The 18,209-nt window shown below is 40.7% G+C and overlaps 1 protein-coding gene and 1 non-coding gene across 3 annotated transcripts in view; both read left to right on the forward strand.

Annotated features, from left to right (window-relative positions):
• The window catches only part of SERPINI1 (serpin family I member 1), an 84,245-nt gene that overhangs the window by 56,337 nt on the left and 9,699 nt on the right, over positions 1 to 18,209 (forward strand). For both annotated transcript variants that reach the window (XM_053600247.1, XM_053600248.1), the window contains exons 5-6: positions 983 to 1,187; positions 10,428 to 10,525. In XM_053600247.1, the coding sequence (XP_053456222.1) occupies positions 983 to 1,187; positions 10,428 to 10,525 (303 nt within the window). The remainder of the gene's footprint in view (positions 1 to 982; positions 1,188 to 10,427; positions 10,526 to 18,209) is intronic.
• LOC128592861 (U6 spliceosomal RNA) lies at positions 15,417 to 15,522 on the forward strand. The gene has a single exon (XR_008382073.1). It is a non-coding gene; the product is annotated as a U6 spliceosomal RNA (small nuclear RNA).

The raw sequence follows: 18,209 nt of genomic DNA on the forward strand, positions 1-18,209 counted from the left end.
TTTTGAGAATAGGAAAATTTTAAAGTAGTGGGAGAATAATTTTTTTACAGACCGTATAGTATATATATGTGTGTGTATGTATGACAAATTTAAATATTTTTTAAAGAAAGCTTCAATTTATGTGTACATATGCTGCACACACACACACTCAGAGGATGCTAAAAAATATATACATATTTTAAGAAGGAAAAAATGTATTAAATTTGTCTTTATTAAATTAAATACTCAAGTCACATTTGACTTCTGCAGTTGCAAGAAGTGCTCAACGTAACTGGTATTCATCTTTTGTCATCAGTATATATTGAATATTACAATTTTCTCCTTTACTAAACTGTATACACATTTTTGGCACCTTCATGTGTGTGTGCGTGTGTGTGTGTGTGTGTGTGTGTATGCGCATATGTATTTATGATTTGGCTAAATTCATAGAGCACAAAGCCAATTAGTTAATTTATCTAATTACCTAACTTAGAGACTTTAAGTATCATAAATGTACTAGGTAACTATTGTAGAATGCTTGGATTTCATTTTGGCTGTCCAATCTTTGCCTGAAAACTTATAGTAGTGGTGATAATAGAATTCCAGGTATTACATGGTCAAAGTTTCCCTTCGTAGAAACCAAATGAATATTATTAAACATAATTTACATCCAACTTGGAGCCAGGGCTTTATTTTTCTAACCAGGACTTTTCTTTGTTTCTAATGATATCCTTTAAATATATTGAATTAATCTCATTTTAAAAAGGAAAAATTCTCGAGAACATGTTATGACAAATGTGAAGTTGAATTCTAAAATGAAATAAATTCTCAGGACTGAAGGATTCTTTTGCATTTCAGAGCCTGTTTTCAAATAAGCCCTCTTTTTCTCAGATGCCTGAATTTCTTAGATTCTATATGCCATTTTAGAAGAAACCTATGACAAATTTAATTTTTTAAAAAGCTTCAATATAGGCCTTTTATGGCCTTTTTATTTTTATTGTAGGGGAATTTAGTGATGGCTCCAATGAGGCTGGGGGAATCTACCAAGTCCTTGAAATACCGTATGAGGGAGATGAGATAAGCATGATGCTGGCCCTGTCCAGGCAGGAAGTCCCCCTGGCTACTCTAGAGCCCCTGGTCAAACCACAGCTGATTGAAGAATGGGCCAACTCCGTGAAGAAGCAGAAAGTGGAAGTCTACCTGCCCAGGTGAGTGAGAGTCTGCCTGCCCAGGTGAGAGTCTACCTGCCCAGGTGAGTGAGGGTCTACCTACCCAGGTGAGAGTCTGCCTGCCCAGGTGAGAGTCTACCTGCCCAGGTGAGAGTCTGCCTGCCCAGGTGAGAGTCTACCTGCCCAGGTGAGTGAGGGTCTACCTACCCAGGTGAGAGTCTGCCTGCCCAGGTGAGAGTCTACCTGCCCAGGTGAGAGTCTGCCTGCCCAGGTGAGAGTCTACCTGCCCAGGTGAGTGAGAGTCTACTGCCCACGTGAGAGTCTACCTGCCCAGGTGAGAGTCTGCCTGCCCAGGTGAGAGTCTACCTGCCCAGGTGAGTGAGAGTCTACCTACCCAGGTGAGAGTCTGCCTGCCCAGGTGAGAGTCTACCTGCCCAGGTGAGTGAGAGTCTACCTACCCAGGTGAGAGTCTGCCTGCCCAGGTGAGTGAGAGTCTACTGCCCACGTGAGAGTCTACCTGCCCAGGTGAGAGTCTGCCTGCCCAGGTGAGAGTCTACCTGCCCAGGTGAGTGAGGGTCTACCTACCCAGGTGAGAGTCTGCCTGCCCAGGTGAGAGTCTACCTGCCCAGGTGAGTGAGAGTCTACTGCCCACGTGAGAGTCTACCTGCCCAGGTGAGAGTCTGCCTGCCCAGGTGAGAGTCTACCTGCCCAGGTGAGTGAGAGTCTACCTACCCAGGTGAGAGTCTACCTGCCCAGGTGAGTGAGAGTCTACCTGCCCAGGTGAGTGAGAGTCTACTGCCCAGGTGAGAGTCTGCCTGCCCAGGTGAGTGAGAGTCTACCTGCCCAGGTGAGTGAGAGTCTACCTACCCAGGTGAGAGTCTACCTGCCCAGGTGAGTGAGAGTCTACCTGCCCAGGTGAGTGAGAGTCTACTGCCCAGGTGAGAGTCTGCCTGCCCAGGTGAGTGAGAGTCTACCTGCCCAGGTGAGTGAGAGTCTACTGCCCAGGTGAGAGTCTACCTGCCCAGGTGAGTGAGAGTGTACCTGCCCAGGTGAGAGTCTACCTGCCCAGGTGAGTGAGAGTCTACTGCCCAGGTGAGTGAGAGTCTACTGCCCAGGTGAGAGTCTGCTAAGTGACCCTCCACAGCCTGGAGGGAGGGCTGTCAGTGAAGGGCTGACCTGGAACACCTCTTGGAACTGCTTTTGAATTTTAAGTTGTATACTACTCTCTTCTTCTTCTGATTTCTTTTTAATTTTTAGCGTTTTTTCATACTCACATGGTCCTGAGACAAACACTCACTTATTGATTCATTTGGATGCAATTGATCAAGACCTAATTTCAGATACAATTCAACATTCCTTCCTTTGCTTAGGAGATTTTTAAATCTATTGTTTCTGAATATAATTGGTATTGACAGTCTTCTGTATTTTATTAATATTTAAAGTTGATTATAGCCCGGGAGAAAAATATCCCCGATGCTGCTGGAAGAGTCACAAGCAAGTCACGGTGCTGGGTGCTGAGATGCAAACATAGCCAGCAGGAAGATACTCTCTGCTCAAAATTATCCCTGTGGCTGAAAAAACAAAATCCACGCAAGGCCTTTAGTGTTCTATCTACCGTCCTCTTCCTCAACTCCAACTCTGCCCACTCACATCAAATGTTTCAAAGCATATTTTATCCATACTTGGGCCTATGCCGCATCCATCGCACTCTTTTCTGGCCTGTGTCCATGTACTTTCCTGTCTTGGCTTCAACTGCCCCTCACCTCTCTTTGCTACCTTGCTACTTAGGCTCCAGGGCAGCCTTGGCTCTCGGTCTTCTAGGAAGCCCTCCCAGAGCTGCCTGACGGTGCGAGTGGCCCTCACCTTTGCCTCACTGACACCTTCTCACCTGCTGTCATCCCACAACACCTCACCTTGCTGTGGGTCTCATTTTCCTTCTGCAGATTCTTCAAGGATACAGCTAGTTCTCTCCCTTATAAAGTTCTTACAAAACAAAACCCAACAGCAGTTATTCTGTCCTTGTATACCTTAACACCCAGTAGGCAAGGTAGGCCAATAAACAGATATAATGTTTATGAAAATAATGTGTAAATTTTAGGTTATAAAAGAATATCCACTGAAAGCTGAGATTCTACCATTACACAATATATACATGTGTTCAACATGAATTCAACTTGTACCCCCAAACCTGTAAAAAATAAAAAAAATCAATAAATAACAGGTAAGTATGTGTGTGTGGAAGTATAGTTCTAATGCTTATTCTATATTAAGAAAATTGTTCAAATATGACTTATTATGAACATTAGAAGGTGATAAATAACATATTGGTATTAAATCTAAATTATTGGCTGGGCATGGTGGCTCACGCCTATAGTCCTAGCACTTTGGGAGGCCAATACAGGAGCTTGCTTAAGGCCAGGAGTTTGAGACCAGCCTGAACAAGAGTGCATTAACTAACTCATTTTTATTCTAATTTTAGGAATTATCATTTAAAAGTTAAAGTTATATCATATGTATACACCAAACTTTCCAAAAAATAAGCCGATGGTTTGCTTATGGTGATGAAAAAGACCTATTTGAACTGTAGATATTTTTGGCTAGAAAATTATATTATGTAATATATTAAAAATATTAATATATGATATGGTATGTTATATATTTAATTATATAGCAATATATTATGTTTAGAATCATAATATATAACTGTATATATACTGCTATATATTTCTTAGACCCCATGTAACAATTAAGGTGATCACAACCCTAGTGGTTGATTTTTTCTCTTGTTGGCCTAGTTATTTAGTATATGTAACTTCCCATGACTAGACACTTATGTGGAAAGGTTCTATGAGTCTATTCCCAAGGAGTGGTGGTCAGTGAAAACCTAATAAATCAGCCAAGTTTTAAAAGTACTTGATATGTTGACATGGATGGAGCTGGAAAATAGTCTTCTTAGTAAAGTATCTTAGGAATGGGGAAAAAAAAGAATCCAATGTACTCAGTACCATTATGAAACCAATTTTCACTCACACTTTCATATGAAAGATGAATCACCTCTGTAGCCCAGGATGAAGGAGGAAAGGGGAGGGAGATGGGAGGGGAGGGGTGTGGTTGGATAGAGGGAGGGTTAATGGTGGGACCACAGCTATGGAGCAGCTCCCAAGGGCACAAGTCAGATCTGTCAAGTATAGAACACAAATGTCTTGACACAGTGATTCAGTAAATGAGGTGAAAGCTACAATAATTAGTGGGATGTAAGCACTCCAATTTGTACACAAAATCAACACATGGAATCCCACACAGGCATACATGTATTCCATGATCTATGTATATATGACTTAATAAAAGGGGGGAAAAACTCGATAGTTGACTTTTATACACTTAATATGTAAATGATGTATTTTAACTCCAGAGAACAATTTGCTTTTGAACTAAATAAAAATCTAGATCAGGACTAAACTTGTTATTCATTTAGTCTGTGATGATCTCATCTGGTGACCTTTTATCATTAATTTAGCATTTTTCCTTGTATTTTACGGGGAATTCCTCTTAATCATATGACAAATTCTGCAGTGTTGTTAATGCTTCTCTTCTTAAATACGAGAGTGAAGTGGATGTCTCCAAATGCTTCAGTTCTGTGAGGAGGCAAGTTATTTAGGAGTATCTTAACAGAATTCTAAAGGAATGCTTAATGAGTAGCATGAATTCTAATTCCATCATATGCACTAGAAAATGTGGCCTCGGGGTCCTGTCCACTGAGAAATTGAATGTGGCAATGGAAGAAAATTAAATTTACATTTTCTAAGAATATTCTTCAATTATGAAATAGTTTAGCTCTCTTGCTTATTTTAATGATGTTACTAAACTCGGCTCAGCTAATTACCAAGTATCCATTTTTTCCAGGAGTTCCATGAACTCTCCTGTATAGCTAGAGAGGCTAGACAGGATAAATTTGGTTTCCGTTTATTAGAAATTAAGTGTTTTCAAATACTTACAGTAGTGAGTGGGAAGCAATCCATGCTCCATTTTACATTAGTGGCCACGAAATGTTTAGTGAAGGGGAAGATTTATGTGACCCAGTTTTAACAAAGATAAGAATGTCTCTAACAGTTACGTTCTAGGCCTACTCAAGTGTCAGTATTTAATGGTTTCTATAGTTGTATTCATAGACAGATAAAACTCTGAAAATGCAAATTAGCTTTTCTGTAATTTGACCATATTCCTGTCCTTTTTAACAGGTACTTTTACCTTGTTTTATACTGAAGATTATACAAACAGCTTTAAAGTACTGTCTTTAAAAGAGGCAGAGGGTATTGGGAAGGTAGGTGGGGAGAGGTGTGTAGGAAAAGTAATTACTTTGTATTTTTGCAATTTTCCCCCTGAAAAATAAATCTTACATGTATTTGGTGCTAAATTAAAATTTTTTTTTGGTACAAAATACAAGAATCTAGGAGAGAGTAGAATTGCTATGTCCATGTGATATCAAATCCTATGAAATACCACAATATTTATACATAGTTGCACATCTCTAAGATTTAAATAAAATTGCCAGATCTTTTCCCTAAATATTCATGATAGCAAAAATAGTTTGTCTAATATGCACATGTAAAATATCTAAAAAGTATTTGGAATAAAAGCTGGCACAATGTAAGCATCATATACTTATTACCTATTGTTAATATTATTGGCTTGCTTTATTTTTTTTTTTAGTGTACATCTTAAGTTCTACTATTTATCTCGTAGGTAGCATTCTATATACCTTTCTAGGAATAGAATTTCTTTAAAAATCCAGCTCAATGTCTACTTTTTCTTTTCAGTCTTTACTAATACATAATGTCTCAGGTATAAGGATATTTTTCTAAAATTAGCATCAAGTTTTTTAAAACTCGGAGTGCAGATGCACCTCCCTGTGGTGCACTCCAACTTTTTCGGCCTCCAATTTGCCATCTGTGGTCAGAGTATTGGAAATCAAAGGATGTGAAAGGTTTTCCACTTGTTACCGGAAACCATCCTGATTTCGAAATGATTGTTTATTAATGAAGCATTTTAGTTTCATGTTTCTAAAGAAAACCAATACATACCAACTGATTTTGTTCTTTTACATAATTGCTTTCATTCGGTTTTCCTGCAAAGTGTTTGATTTGTTTTTTAATTTCTTGTGTATTTTATAATCTCCTATGTCAGGTATATTTGTTCTTTTTTAACACTTGCTTCCAAGTCTCCTCAGTCTTTATTCTTCTGCCCTCAACAGACATCTCTGACTTTTCCAGGTAGAAAGTTGCAAATGCAAAATTACATGGTATGCCTTCACTAAAACAGGCCTGCCTTTTGGTTTTACAAAAATAGTATTGTGGCTTCTTATTTTTGTACTCAATGAAACGTAAAATCAAAACATAAAATCTTCCTCTAACATTGTTTCATTTTTAAAAGCCATTGTTGGACTTAGTGATTAGTGATGGGGTGGGGGTGGGGGCATTTGCAATCAGAAAGACTTTAGTCCATACCCTCCCTCTACCGCCTATGGCCCGTGTGACTAGGGACAGGGGCTGAACTTTCTGAAGTGTTAATTTGTTCTTCTGGAGGCTGGAGATAACCATACTTACCACACAGAGTTGTTGGAGGGCATTTCAGAAATTACTAAACTGGATACCATATATATAAAAGGATTTTCATAGTGCCTGGAACATAGTAAGCACTCAATACATGGGGGATGATAATTATTATCTGTATTAACATTAGTCTATATTATGAGGAGAGAGATAAATTAAAAATCACTATTTTTCAAAAGTTTGGTAAGAAAAAAGGCCAATGAATGGACAAATGGATATTATTTATATTCTGTGTTCAACTTTGAACAAAAATCTTATAAACTCCTAATTTTTTTAAATTTCAAATTAATATAGCCAATTAGGTTACATTATTTGCATTTGTTAGGTAAAGCCCGAGTTGTAGTTGTGCCCCTCCCCAGGACGTGTGCCGTAGACCCTTACATTGTGCCCATTAGGTGGGAGCTCACCAGTCCTCCCTCCCATCTCCCTCTTACCCCCAACTTGAGTGTAATTGTGTTTTTCTCTTGTGTGGGTGTGCATTAGATCATCTACTGGTTTCATATTAGCATAAGTACATTGGATACTTACTTTTTCATTCTTGTGATGCTTTATTATGGAGAACATTCTCCAACTCAATCCAGGTTAATACAAAAGATGTAAAATCCCCATCTTTGTTATGGCCGTATTGTACAGTACACACATATCACGTAATCTATTCATGTGTTGATGGGCACTTGGGTTGATTCCACCTCTTGGCAATTATGAACCGAGCTGCAATAAATATTCTAGTGCAAATGCCCTCATGCTAACATGATTTTTTTTTTTTTTTCTGGGCAGATACCTAGTAATGGGATTGAGGTATCACATGGAAGGTCCACTTTTAGTTCTTCGAAGCAAACATCTAGATTTATTTTCACTTCAACCTGTATGGTTTGTCCTAGGCCAGATCTATAAACATTAAAAAGACTAGGACACTAGATTTGATGAATTTAACATGAATCAATACAGCTATTTAATCAAATTATTCTAATTACTACTAGAATGTAAATACATAATATCTTAACACCTATACTAGGAGACAGGGGATGCATAATTGGGACGTAGTACACAGTATTAATAACGTGCTCTTCATTGCATGCCTCCTGCTTGCGAGCACCAGACCTTTCGAAACCTTATTTACCCCTCCAGCAACACTGTAAACACTACAAATCTGAGGCTGCAGACATCGGAGTGGACCCCAGTGAGGCACATCCGCCCTCCAAGTATTAAGATATTTGATGCTGATGTTAGAAAAATATTCTTATGCCTAAGGTATTATATACATAGATATTGCTAAGAAGTAAAAGCTGAAGAGAGAGAATATACATCGAAGAGGGTAACATTTAAGGCAGATTTTTACTCAGGACTGGCTTTTTTTACATGCCCAAACTGAGGCTCTGAAATTAAGGAGGTCGCCCAAGTTTACACCAGCCAGCTACAAGAGTGTGAAGCAGGGCAAGTTGCTTTTAAGAAGTAAACAGAATCCCCTCCTGATGTTTTCTTTCACTTTGTCATTTTAGATGGACCAAGACATGTATAAAACCACATGGATCCCTTTCCCTGCTCTGCCATTTATTTATTTATTTATTTGCAGTTTTTGGCCGGGGCTGGGTTTGAACCCACCACCTCCGGCATATGGGGCCCGCGCCCTACCCCTTTGAGCCACAGGCGCCATCCTTGCTCTGCCATTTATTAGCCAAGTTATTTCATCTGTCTGCCACTCAATTTCTCCCCCCACCCCACCCCCTCAGCATAGTAATAATACTGACCTCAGAGGCCTGTTGATATTTAATCTTGGAAAAGTTTCTGGGGTATAGTACTTCCATATGAGGGTTCAAAAAATGAATAACAACAATAAACACGCCCTCTCTTCACCATAAACCACTGAACATTTCTCTAAGACATTCTGCATTTTCCTGATCATTCCTTTTTTGAATGTGCACCATGGAATAACTGTACTTTCACAGTCAATATCTGCTTTTGGTAGAAAACCAAAGAACAAGGTCAAGTTCAGGTTTGATGAATGAGGACTAGTTTAGCGTGTGTGACGAGCCTGTGCTGGTGGGTTGGTCATTATTATTCCATAATCACAAGTCTGCTAAGACCCTTTCCCCCACTCATTCCTCATGTTTGCAGCAATCACTTTCTTCTTATTCTTCTTATAACTGGATATCAGAAAGGCTGCATTAGCCGCTTTTGGTGACTATCACAGACTTAGCTCTTTTAAGGACACATTCTATTGCCTAAAACTTGTATTTATAATCTGTATTGATCAGGAAGCAACATCTTAGTAAAAGGGAAACATTTAGTTCTATCCAGTTGTTTTCACCGCCTAAGAAGAATGAATGTCTTTTTTTTTTTTTCTTTCCTTGAGACAGTCTTACTTTGTCACCCTGGGTAGAGTGCTGTGGCATCACAGCTCACAGCAACCTCAGACTCTAGGGCTTAAGCAAGTCTCTTGCCTTAGCCTCCCGAGTAGCTGGGACTACAAGCACCTGCCATAATTCTTGGCTATTTTTAGAGACAGGGGTCTTGCTATGGCTCAGGCTGGTCTCAAACTCGTGAGCTCAGACAATCCACCTGCCTCGGCCTCCCAGAGTGCTGGGATTACAGGCATGAGCTATGACACCCGGCTTTACATTTCTAAAAATGTATTTTTTAATATAGACATGTTTGGTCCATTTTTTTCCACTGGAAAGATTGGTAATACAGTTCATGGATTTAGAATACAGACTGTATCTGGGTCCATCTGGTTTGCTATTGAAAGTATATCTTAAGTTAATATTCTGTTTATTACCACTGTGTTTATTTTCATAAGTTTTTAACTAGTGGTTTATTACTTTTTATAAAAGTGATGCACATTTATGTATAGTAATTCATAAAGTCAATCAAAATAAGAAAGACCAATTATTCTCTGTTTAAAAATTTCCCTTTAATTATAAAATCACAGCATTATAAGTCATAATATTTAACTCACATAAATAAAATTGTTTTTCTGTGGTGACTCATGAGAACAAGCTTGCGTGTGGTTACTGTAACCATGAAGATGTATTTTTTCCCTCTTATTTTATTAAATCATAACTGTGTACATTAATGCATTTATGGGGCACAATGTGCTGATTTTATATGCAATTTGAAATGTTTGTGATAGTTTTTACATTTCCTTTCTCTGAGTTTTATGGCACTGAAGTGCTGAAGGTATTTATTGTAAAGGGCAAGTTGGCTTTTACGCAACCCTGTCCATGGCAGTTGGGGGTGGTGAGCAGCATAAACTGAGAAGGATACTAAGAAAAGGAAGACCGATCCTGGGAAAATAGATGACTAGTCATTATCAGCTTTAAAAGAAACATAGATATTACTTGTTAGATCAAAGGATTTTGAAAGCCACTCATTTACAAGTTAAACTTAGTACTACGGTAATGATTCTTATTCTCAAAACTCATTTATTCTAGCATATAGTACAGCTTTATGTTTATTACCTACTTATGAACTTAAATCCTTTACTGATTAACCATTCTTTTTGATGCCTCCTCTTTTTACAAACACAGAAAAATACTCCTTGCAGTCTAAAGCCAGTTTTAGTACAATTTCCCCTCTACAAAGCTCTAAAAGTCAATGTATCTGACATTTTGTTCTTGTCCCACGTAACAAGATGCTGTAACTAAACACCATCCCTCCCTGTGTTCTCCAGGTTTACAGTGGAGCAGGAAATTGATTTAAAAGATGTTTTGAAGGCTCTCGGAATAACTGAGATTTTCATCAAAAATGCAAATTTGACGGCCATGACTGGTAAGAAATAAACACCAATTTTTTAAAAAATGTTATTCCAGAAGAGCTCCTAGAAATGATGGTGTTAAATCTTGTACTTACTATGGAGTTCTGAGGTGAAATATAGTTACTGCCAAATACGTCTAGTGAGAAATACATTTAACTTCTACAAGCAGAACTATAAATCCAGTCATAACAGTGAGTATATGTTATCTGGTCCATGGCTTATTTTTGATAGTAGATGATATTCTCCAGAAAACCTGTCTTATCTATCTTTGGATTCCCCATCCCATCTGACATAATGCTTTGCAAAGTAGGTAATCAATAAATGTGTTGGTTGAATACCTCAATATGTCCCATTATAGTAAATCAAGCAGAAAAGAAAAAAGAGAAGGGAGACCAAAACTCTTTTTAAAAGAATAAAGAATACCCAGTGAGATGGTAGAAACATTTTCCTAAGTCTTTGATAAAATAAATAAATAAATAAAAATAGTGGGGTTTATAGCAATAACTCCCAAGCTCTACCTGTCAGATCTGGGTGTCCAGTAATTTATCACAACCATTCCAAGAAAACAAGATCCAGTTCAATTATTTAATTCAGATACCCTAAATTTTTTTTATGGAAAAATCACAAAATGGTAGTAACATTAAAGCATTTAGAATGTATATACTTGTGGAAGTATTTTTAGGTAGCTAACCCTAAGAAATTTGTCATTGAAAAAGGCAACAATGAAATTAATGCTTAGCAAGTCGCCATATACAATAATTATTTTCTGTCATTCCTGTGGAAGAGAGAAACATAAAATAGAATCTGTTTTCTGGTGAGGTAAACAGAAATATATATTGGGACAGAAGAAACTCAACATGTAAGTCCTCTTTATAGGCAAATTATTAGATGGTGGAAAACCTCTCAGCAGTTCATGCTACAGAAGAGAACGCGTTTTCCTTTCTTGAAGCAGCAGTCTACAGAAAATCTAGAAAACCCAGCTGACTGAACTATAGCTTCTAAACCTGGGAGTGAGGCCCATGAACTAACTTCAGAGAAGCTGATGCCCCACCCGTGAAATTACACATAAGGGGGGAGTGTGTGTGCATCTGTGCGTGCAATGCACAGCCACACAGGTACGAGAAAGAGAGAGAGAGAGAAATGGCTGGGAAGAGGAGGATCACAGCTTGCAGGGGTCTGTGATCAGAACAGCCTGTCCTCCCAGATTTAGCACTGGGCAGATTGTTTTCTAAACAGCCCTTAGCTTCCAGTAATGCGTTGATATTGATGTATTGGGTACCACAATTTCTGCTTCTCGTTCCGAGAGCTTACTGCCTTAAGCGCTAATAGAGCTTTTCTAAATGTCTTCCATATAAATGTTCCTGTCCACACAAGAGAAATGAGTTTTCCCTGAGCAAATGTTTTCATCACTTCTACCCAAGCTCCCAGGGCTCTAAACCCTTCTTCAGTGGTGTTGTCAGGGAAGCAGGACTGGTGGACATTCAAAAGGTAAACTGGGGTCTCTGCGCCTGAGGCAGAAAGATACTCATGGCTGATGCCCGGCATAATTTACAGTTGTGATTCCCTCTTCCTTAGGAATTGAGGGAATCTGTCTTACCAGACTGGCTGAATTCCAAGCTGGATAATTACATTCTGCTTGCTTAGCGTGGCTCTATTTTCAGTTTGATTAGTGATTCCTCACTGTCTCACCCAAACACCCAGGCTTTTATTTCAGATAAATAGAATACCTGCTGTCACTCAGTCCTGAGGGTTAGCACTGCAGTGGCAAGTCAATTACTGTGGTCAGTGTAGCTTATAATTTCTGACATATTTGGAAGGTTTATAAGGTAATATTTAATTGCCTTCACTACGAACAGAGACAATAGACCATAAATATGCATTATGAATGCAGATGGTTTGGAGATTTGAAATAACACTAGAATCTTCCAGAGAACCCAGACACTCCATTTCTGTAGCATCTGCTCACTTGCTCACACCTTGTGGGAACTGAATCCTTCTCAGGATCCCCTTCCATTAGTACTCCTGGTACCTGGCGCAGCCGGGACACGTTGTTGGTTCACAGTACATGTTTGCTGAAGGGTTAAAAGGATGAAGGAAGAAGAGAAGAGGTTTCTTTGGACCTTTCTTTTTTTTTTTTTGAGACAGAGTCTTACTATATCTCTGTAGAGTGCTGTGGCATCACAGCTCACAGCAACCTCAAACTCTTGGGCTTAAGTGATTCTCTTGCCTTAGCCTCCCACGTAGCTGGGACTACAGGTGCCCACCATAATGCCCAGCTATTTCTTTTGGTTGTAGTTGTCATTGTTGTTTGGCAGGCCCAGGCCAGGCTCGAACCCACAGCTCCGGTGTACATGACAGGTGCCCTAACCATTGAGCCACAGGCACTGAGCCTCTTTGGACCCATCGTCCACATTACCTTTCTTGGAACATTTGCCTCCATAAAACATCAGGTAAAAAATCCAGGTTGGCCACTATCAAATACCACCCAATTCAGGTCTTCAGGATGACTGGAAGGATCTAAAGCAAATCTCCAAGATTTCCACGGGAACAATTTTTTCTTAGATGATTAGTTTTGCTGTAGTCATGGTCACCCAGTAGGCCAGCCGCATCCGGCAGCGTCTGCTCCCATTTTCTCCCCACTCAGCGCACATGCGCAGGTTGATTTATGACTCATTCATCCAAACACTGTCTATTGCCACAATACTTGTCTCTCTGCTTCCTTTAAATTCAATAGCATTTATCTCTGAATGAATAGCGTTTATTGGGACACTGTATGCTCTGCCTTACAAAGTTGGTATCATTTTTACATGTCTAGTATTTTGCCTCTCCAAATAATTATGAAAACTTCAATGACTAAAGTATCTATAACTCTTTGAAACCCCCCTAAATACGCAGGAAAAATATTTTCCTGCATTTGGTTAATACTTTCTATTTTAATGGGCATCTCATGGTGTTCAGGACATTTTTAGGCACCTGAATATATCACTAGTTTGGTTCCAGACAACCACACTAAAGTGAGTATCACAACAGACTGAGTCACACAGATTTGAGTTTTTGCTTCCTGGACCATATAAAGGTTATGTTCATACTGCACAATAGTCTATTAGTATGCAACAGCATTGTCTAAAAATCGAGGTATATGGCATGTCTTAATTAAAAAGTACTTTATTACTAAAAGCTGCCAATGATCATTTCAGTCATCAGTGAGTCACCACCTTTTTGCTGATGGAGGGTCTTGACTTGATGTCCAGGGCTGCTGGGTGATCAGGGTGGTGGCTGCTAAAGGAGGCTGCAGGGGCTGTGACTATTTCATAAAATAAAACAGAGGTGAAGTCGGCTGCATATATTGACACTTCCTTTTATGAAAGATTTCTGTAATTATGATGTTCATAGCATCTTTCCCATGATAAAATCCTTCCCTCCCTCCCTCCCTTTCTTCCTTCCTTCCAACAGTCTCCCTCTGTCACCCAGGCTAGAGTGTCGTGGCATCATAGCTCACAGCAACCACAAACTCCTGGGATCAAGTGATCCTCCTGCCTCAGTCTCCCGAGTAGCAGGGACTACAGGTACCCACCATGAAGCCCCACTAGTTTTACTATTTTTAGTAGAGACAGGGTCTCACTCTACCTCAGGCTGGTCTCGAACTCCTGAGCTCAAGGGATCCTCCTCCCTTGGCCTCCCAAAGGGCTGGGATCACAGGTGTGAGCCACTGCGCCCGGCCCAGTAGAACATCTTTCAAAATTGGAGTCAGCCCTCTGGAGCCCTGCTGCTCCTTCATGAACTAAGTTGATGTTCTGAGTCCTTTGCTGTCATCTCAACGTCATCCACGGCTTCTTTACCAGGAGTAGAGGCCACCTCAGGAGACCACTTTCTTTACGGATCTGTAAGCAGCAGCTCCTCGTCCTTCCGCGTTTCCTTGTGAGATTGTAGCAATTTAGTCGCATTCTGGGCCCCACTTCCACTTCTTTCGCTGTTTCTACCACACCTGCTATTCCTTCTTTCGTGAAATCTTGAGCCCCTCAAACGCATCCATAAGGGTTAGAATCATCCCTGTTAGTGAATCGTGAACGTTCTGAATGGTATCCAGAATGTGAATCCTTTTCAGCAGCTTTTTAATTTAATTTCCCAGATCAATCAGAGGAGTCACTAACTACGGCAGCTGTGGCCTCCTGAAATGTAATTCTTTAATAATAAGGGTTTGTCATATTGCCTCCTTGATCTGCAGGCTGTTAGCAGCCTGAAGTCAACATTAATTTTCCGGTATGTCTCCATCAAAGCTCTAGGTACATTGTCAATGAACAGTAATATTTTGAAATAAAACCTTTTTTTCCCCAAGCAGTAGGTCTCAACAGTGGGCTTATAATATTCGGTAATCCCTCACACTGTGAAGAGACATGCTGTTGTCCAAGCTTTGTTTTATTTCTACAGCACAGGCTGAGTAGACCCAGCATAATTCTTAATGACCCTGGGATTTGGGATTGGTACATGAGCATGGGCTCCCACTTAGAGCTACCAGCTGCATTAGCCCCTAACAAAATCGCCAGTTCTTTGAAGCCAGGCATAAATGTCTGGGTAGCTGTGATTACGATGCAGAGACCTGAAGTGTCTGTCACAGGCGGCTGGAAACTGGCACCAATAAACTGCCTTGACACAGCGTCGTCCCACACCTGCAAGTTGTAAAAAAAATGCAGATCTGCAAAAGTCAATGACGTACAGTAAAACTAAGCACGCCTATGCCATCATCTTCCCTGCCACAGCTACCTCCTGCTTTACACCGTCAGGAGGGCTGGCAGTGTGAACGGGACAACGTCGTGAAGATGAAAAGATGACACAGTGTCACGCCTGGGGACACACACGCTTGTGGGAAGAAAGACACCACTGGATTTAATAAAAGACGCGTAGACAGTGCTCGCTTGGCAGCACCGATACTAAAATTAGAACGATACAGAGAAGATTAGCACGGCCCCTGTGCAAGGATGACATGCAAATTCGTGAAGCATTCCATATTTTTAGGAAGAAAAAAAAGAGAGAGACAAGTGGACTTGTTTTATTAGAATGGTGATTTTCAAAAAGGACAATTTAGCCTCCCAGGGAATATCTGACAATCACTAAAGACCTTTTTGGTTGTCATGACTGTGGAATGTCACTGCTCTCTGAGGGGTGGAGGCCAGGGGTGCTTCTCAACACCCACAATGTGGGGGACGCTCCCCAACAACAGAATTACTTAGCCCAAAATTTCAATTGTGATGATTGAAAAACTCATACTAGAGAAAGCATTGTGGAAGCAGAGAAGAAAAAAAACATTAAAAAGCAGAATGGAAACACGGCAGATCAAAAGACAGAGGAGAATATGTGCACATTTATTTAGGGCTTTGAATGAATAGAACATTTCTGTTTGTTTCAGGTTCATTGAGGACACAAAGAGTTAGGTTATACAGTTTGCATTTGTTAGGTAAAGGCCCTCTACAGCAGTGGTTCTCAACCTTCCTAATGCCGTGGCCCTTTAATACAGTTCCTATGGGTCACGACCTACAGGTTGAGAACCGCTGCCCTAGAGCATTTCCGAATAGCACCTGAGAAAGTGATAACAGATGGCTCAGTGCTTGTAGCTCAGTGGCTATGGCACCAGCCACGTACACCGGAGCTGGCAGGTTCAAATCCAGCCTGGGCCAAATACAACCAAAAAAATAAATAGCTGGTTGTGGTGGGCACCTGCAGTCCCAGCTACTTGGGAGGCTGAGGCCAGAGACTCGCTTAAGCCCAAGAGTTTGAGGTTGCTGTGAGCTGTGACACTATAGCACTCTACCCAGGGGGACATAGGGAAAGGGAAGGGAAGGGAAAAAGAAAGGGGAAAGGAAAGGGAAGGAAGGAAGGAAGGAAGGAAGGAAGGAAGGAAGGAAGGAAGGAAGGAAGGAAGGAAGAGCTATTGCCTCTGGAATACAGGACAGAGGCTTTAGATGAAAGAGGAGTTTCCATTTCATCTAACACCAGAGTGTTTGGAATCTTATCTTGTATGTGTATTAGTCTTTTAATTAAAAATCTTACTTAAAAATCAGTAAAAACTTTTCTAAAGAAATAGCATTAATGGTAGAATTAATTAGTACATTTAAAAATATCCAGAGAACAATTCATTACTACTGTGACACTGCTAACTTTCTTAAATTATGTAATAAAATTTTTAGCTTTTCTCAAAAATAGCAAATGCGATTTAGCAGTGGGGGAAAAGCTGCTTCGTCTCTTGCTACCGGCAGAACAGGGCAACCTGAGATCCTCTGTGAAGCCCACTGGAGTCCACGCTTCCATATTTTATTCTGTGGCGTCCACTCTGATTTCCGACTTTCATTACTGCTTCCCTAGACCATTTCAATAGCCTCTTCAATGGTTTCTCTAATCTGTTTTATCTAACCCTGCTAAGACTACTTACTCACCTTAAGACTCACTCTCGGATCACTCTGGTTCCTGTTCAGAGCCCGCCTCTGTCTGCTGTGCTGTCCCCCAACGGCAGAGCTTTGAGACCTGGGCTCCCTCCAGCCTTTGCTGTGGCTAATCCCTCATCCAAAACTCCAGCTCCAGCTGGGCTGAATGCTTGCTCTGCGCCTCATCCCTGCTCAGCTCCACCTTTCTGAAACCTCTCCCACCTGAAACACCTCTCAAATCCGTCTCAGCTCAGATATCCTCAGCTTCATCAAAGCACCATGATTAGATCAACAGGAGTGATTAGGCCTTGAATGCATGTTTTGTGTCCCTTTTATTGCATGATTCACACCTCCTAGTATTGTTATTCATGCATCTAATATCCCCTGCCAAAATGTGCACCCCACAAAGGTTGATTTTTATCCACGTTTCCTACACTGCCCAGCCCCGTGCTTTCTGCGCAGTACTCACCAAGCCCAGTATAACATGGAATGCAGAGAGTGCTGAGAATCATTTTCCTCTCTGGCTCCAATTAAAATGCTTATCTAGTTGTGGCCAGGACCCTGTTATCGAGTAGGGCTATTTTTTTAATGCAAATAAATGACTGTCAGCATTTTGATTAGTAGATAATCCTCTTGGAAGGTGTAGGGGAAGGAGAGAGAGAGAGTACTAAATCCTTCAGCATAAAAATCCAAGCTTTAATAAAAGAACCAAAAAAGAAAGGAATTAAGAAGACACATCAAGCTACTGGGGTCAGACTCAGGTGTGGCGGACGCCTGCTAGACTGACAGCCACACCCTGCCCTTGTGAGTTCTCTCTCTCCTGGCTCCTGTAGGCCACAGGGCTCCATTTCCCTTCCATTGCCCCAGTCTGGGTGCTTTCCCTGCTTCCCTCCCTGGACTGTGCAGTGGCTCACAGATGTCATCTGTGGACCCCTCATGCTGTTTGCTCATACAATTCACCTTCCACAGCAGCTGCCACAGGTATCTCCTAAAATCAAAGCAGCCGTGTCCCATGACTTCTGGAGGAAGCCCAGCTTCTAGCATCATGATCAAAGCTCTTAAAATTATGTCCTCTGCTGGCTGGTGCCTATGGCTCAAGGAGTAGGGCACTGGCCCCATTGACTGGAGGTGGTGGGTTCAAACCCAGCCCTAGCCAAAAACTGCAGAAAAAAAAATTATATCCCCTGCCATGCCCGCACCTCCTCAAATTCTAGTCTCCAGCTGGATTTCCATGTCATCCTGCCTCTTTTCTCACTGCAAATACAGGGCGGCCGTGAAGTTC

The sequence above is a fragment of the Nycticebus coucang genome, chromosome 8, assembly GCF_027406575.1.
Source record: "Nycticebus coucang isolate mNycCou1 chromosome 8, mNycCou1.pri, whole genome shotgun sequence".
Taxonomy (NCBI): Eukaryota; Metazoa; Chordata; class Mammalia; order Primates; family Lorisidae; genus Nycticebus; species Nycticebus coucang.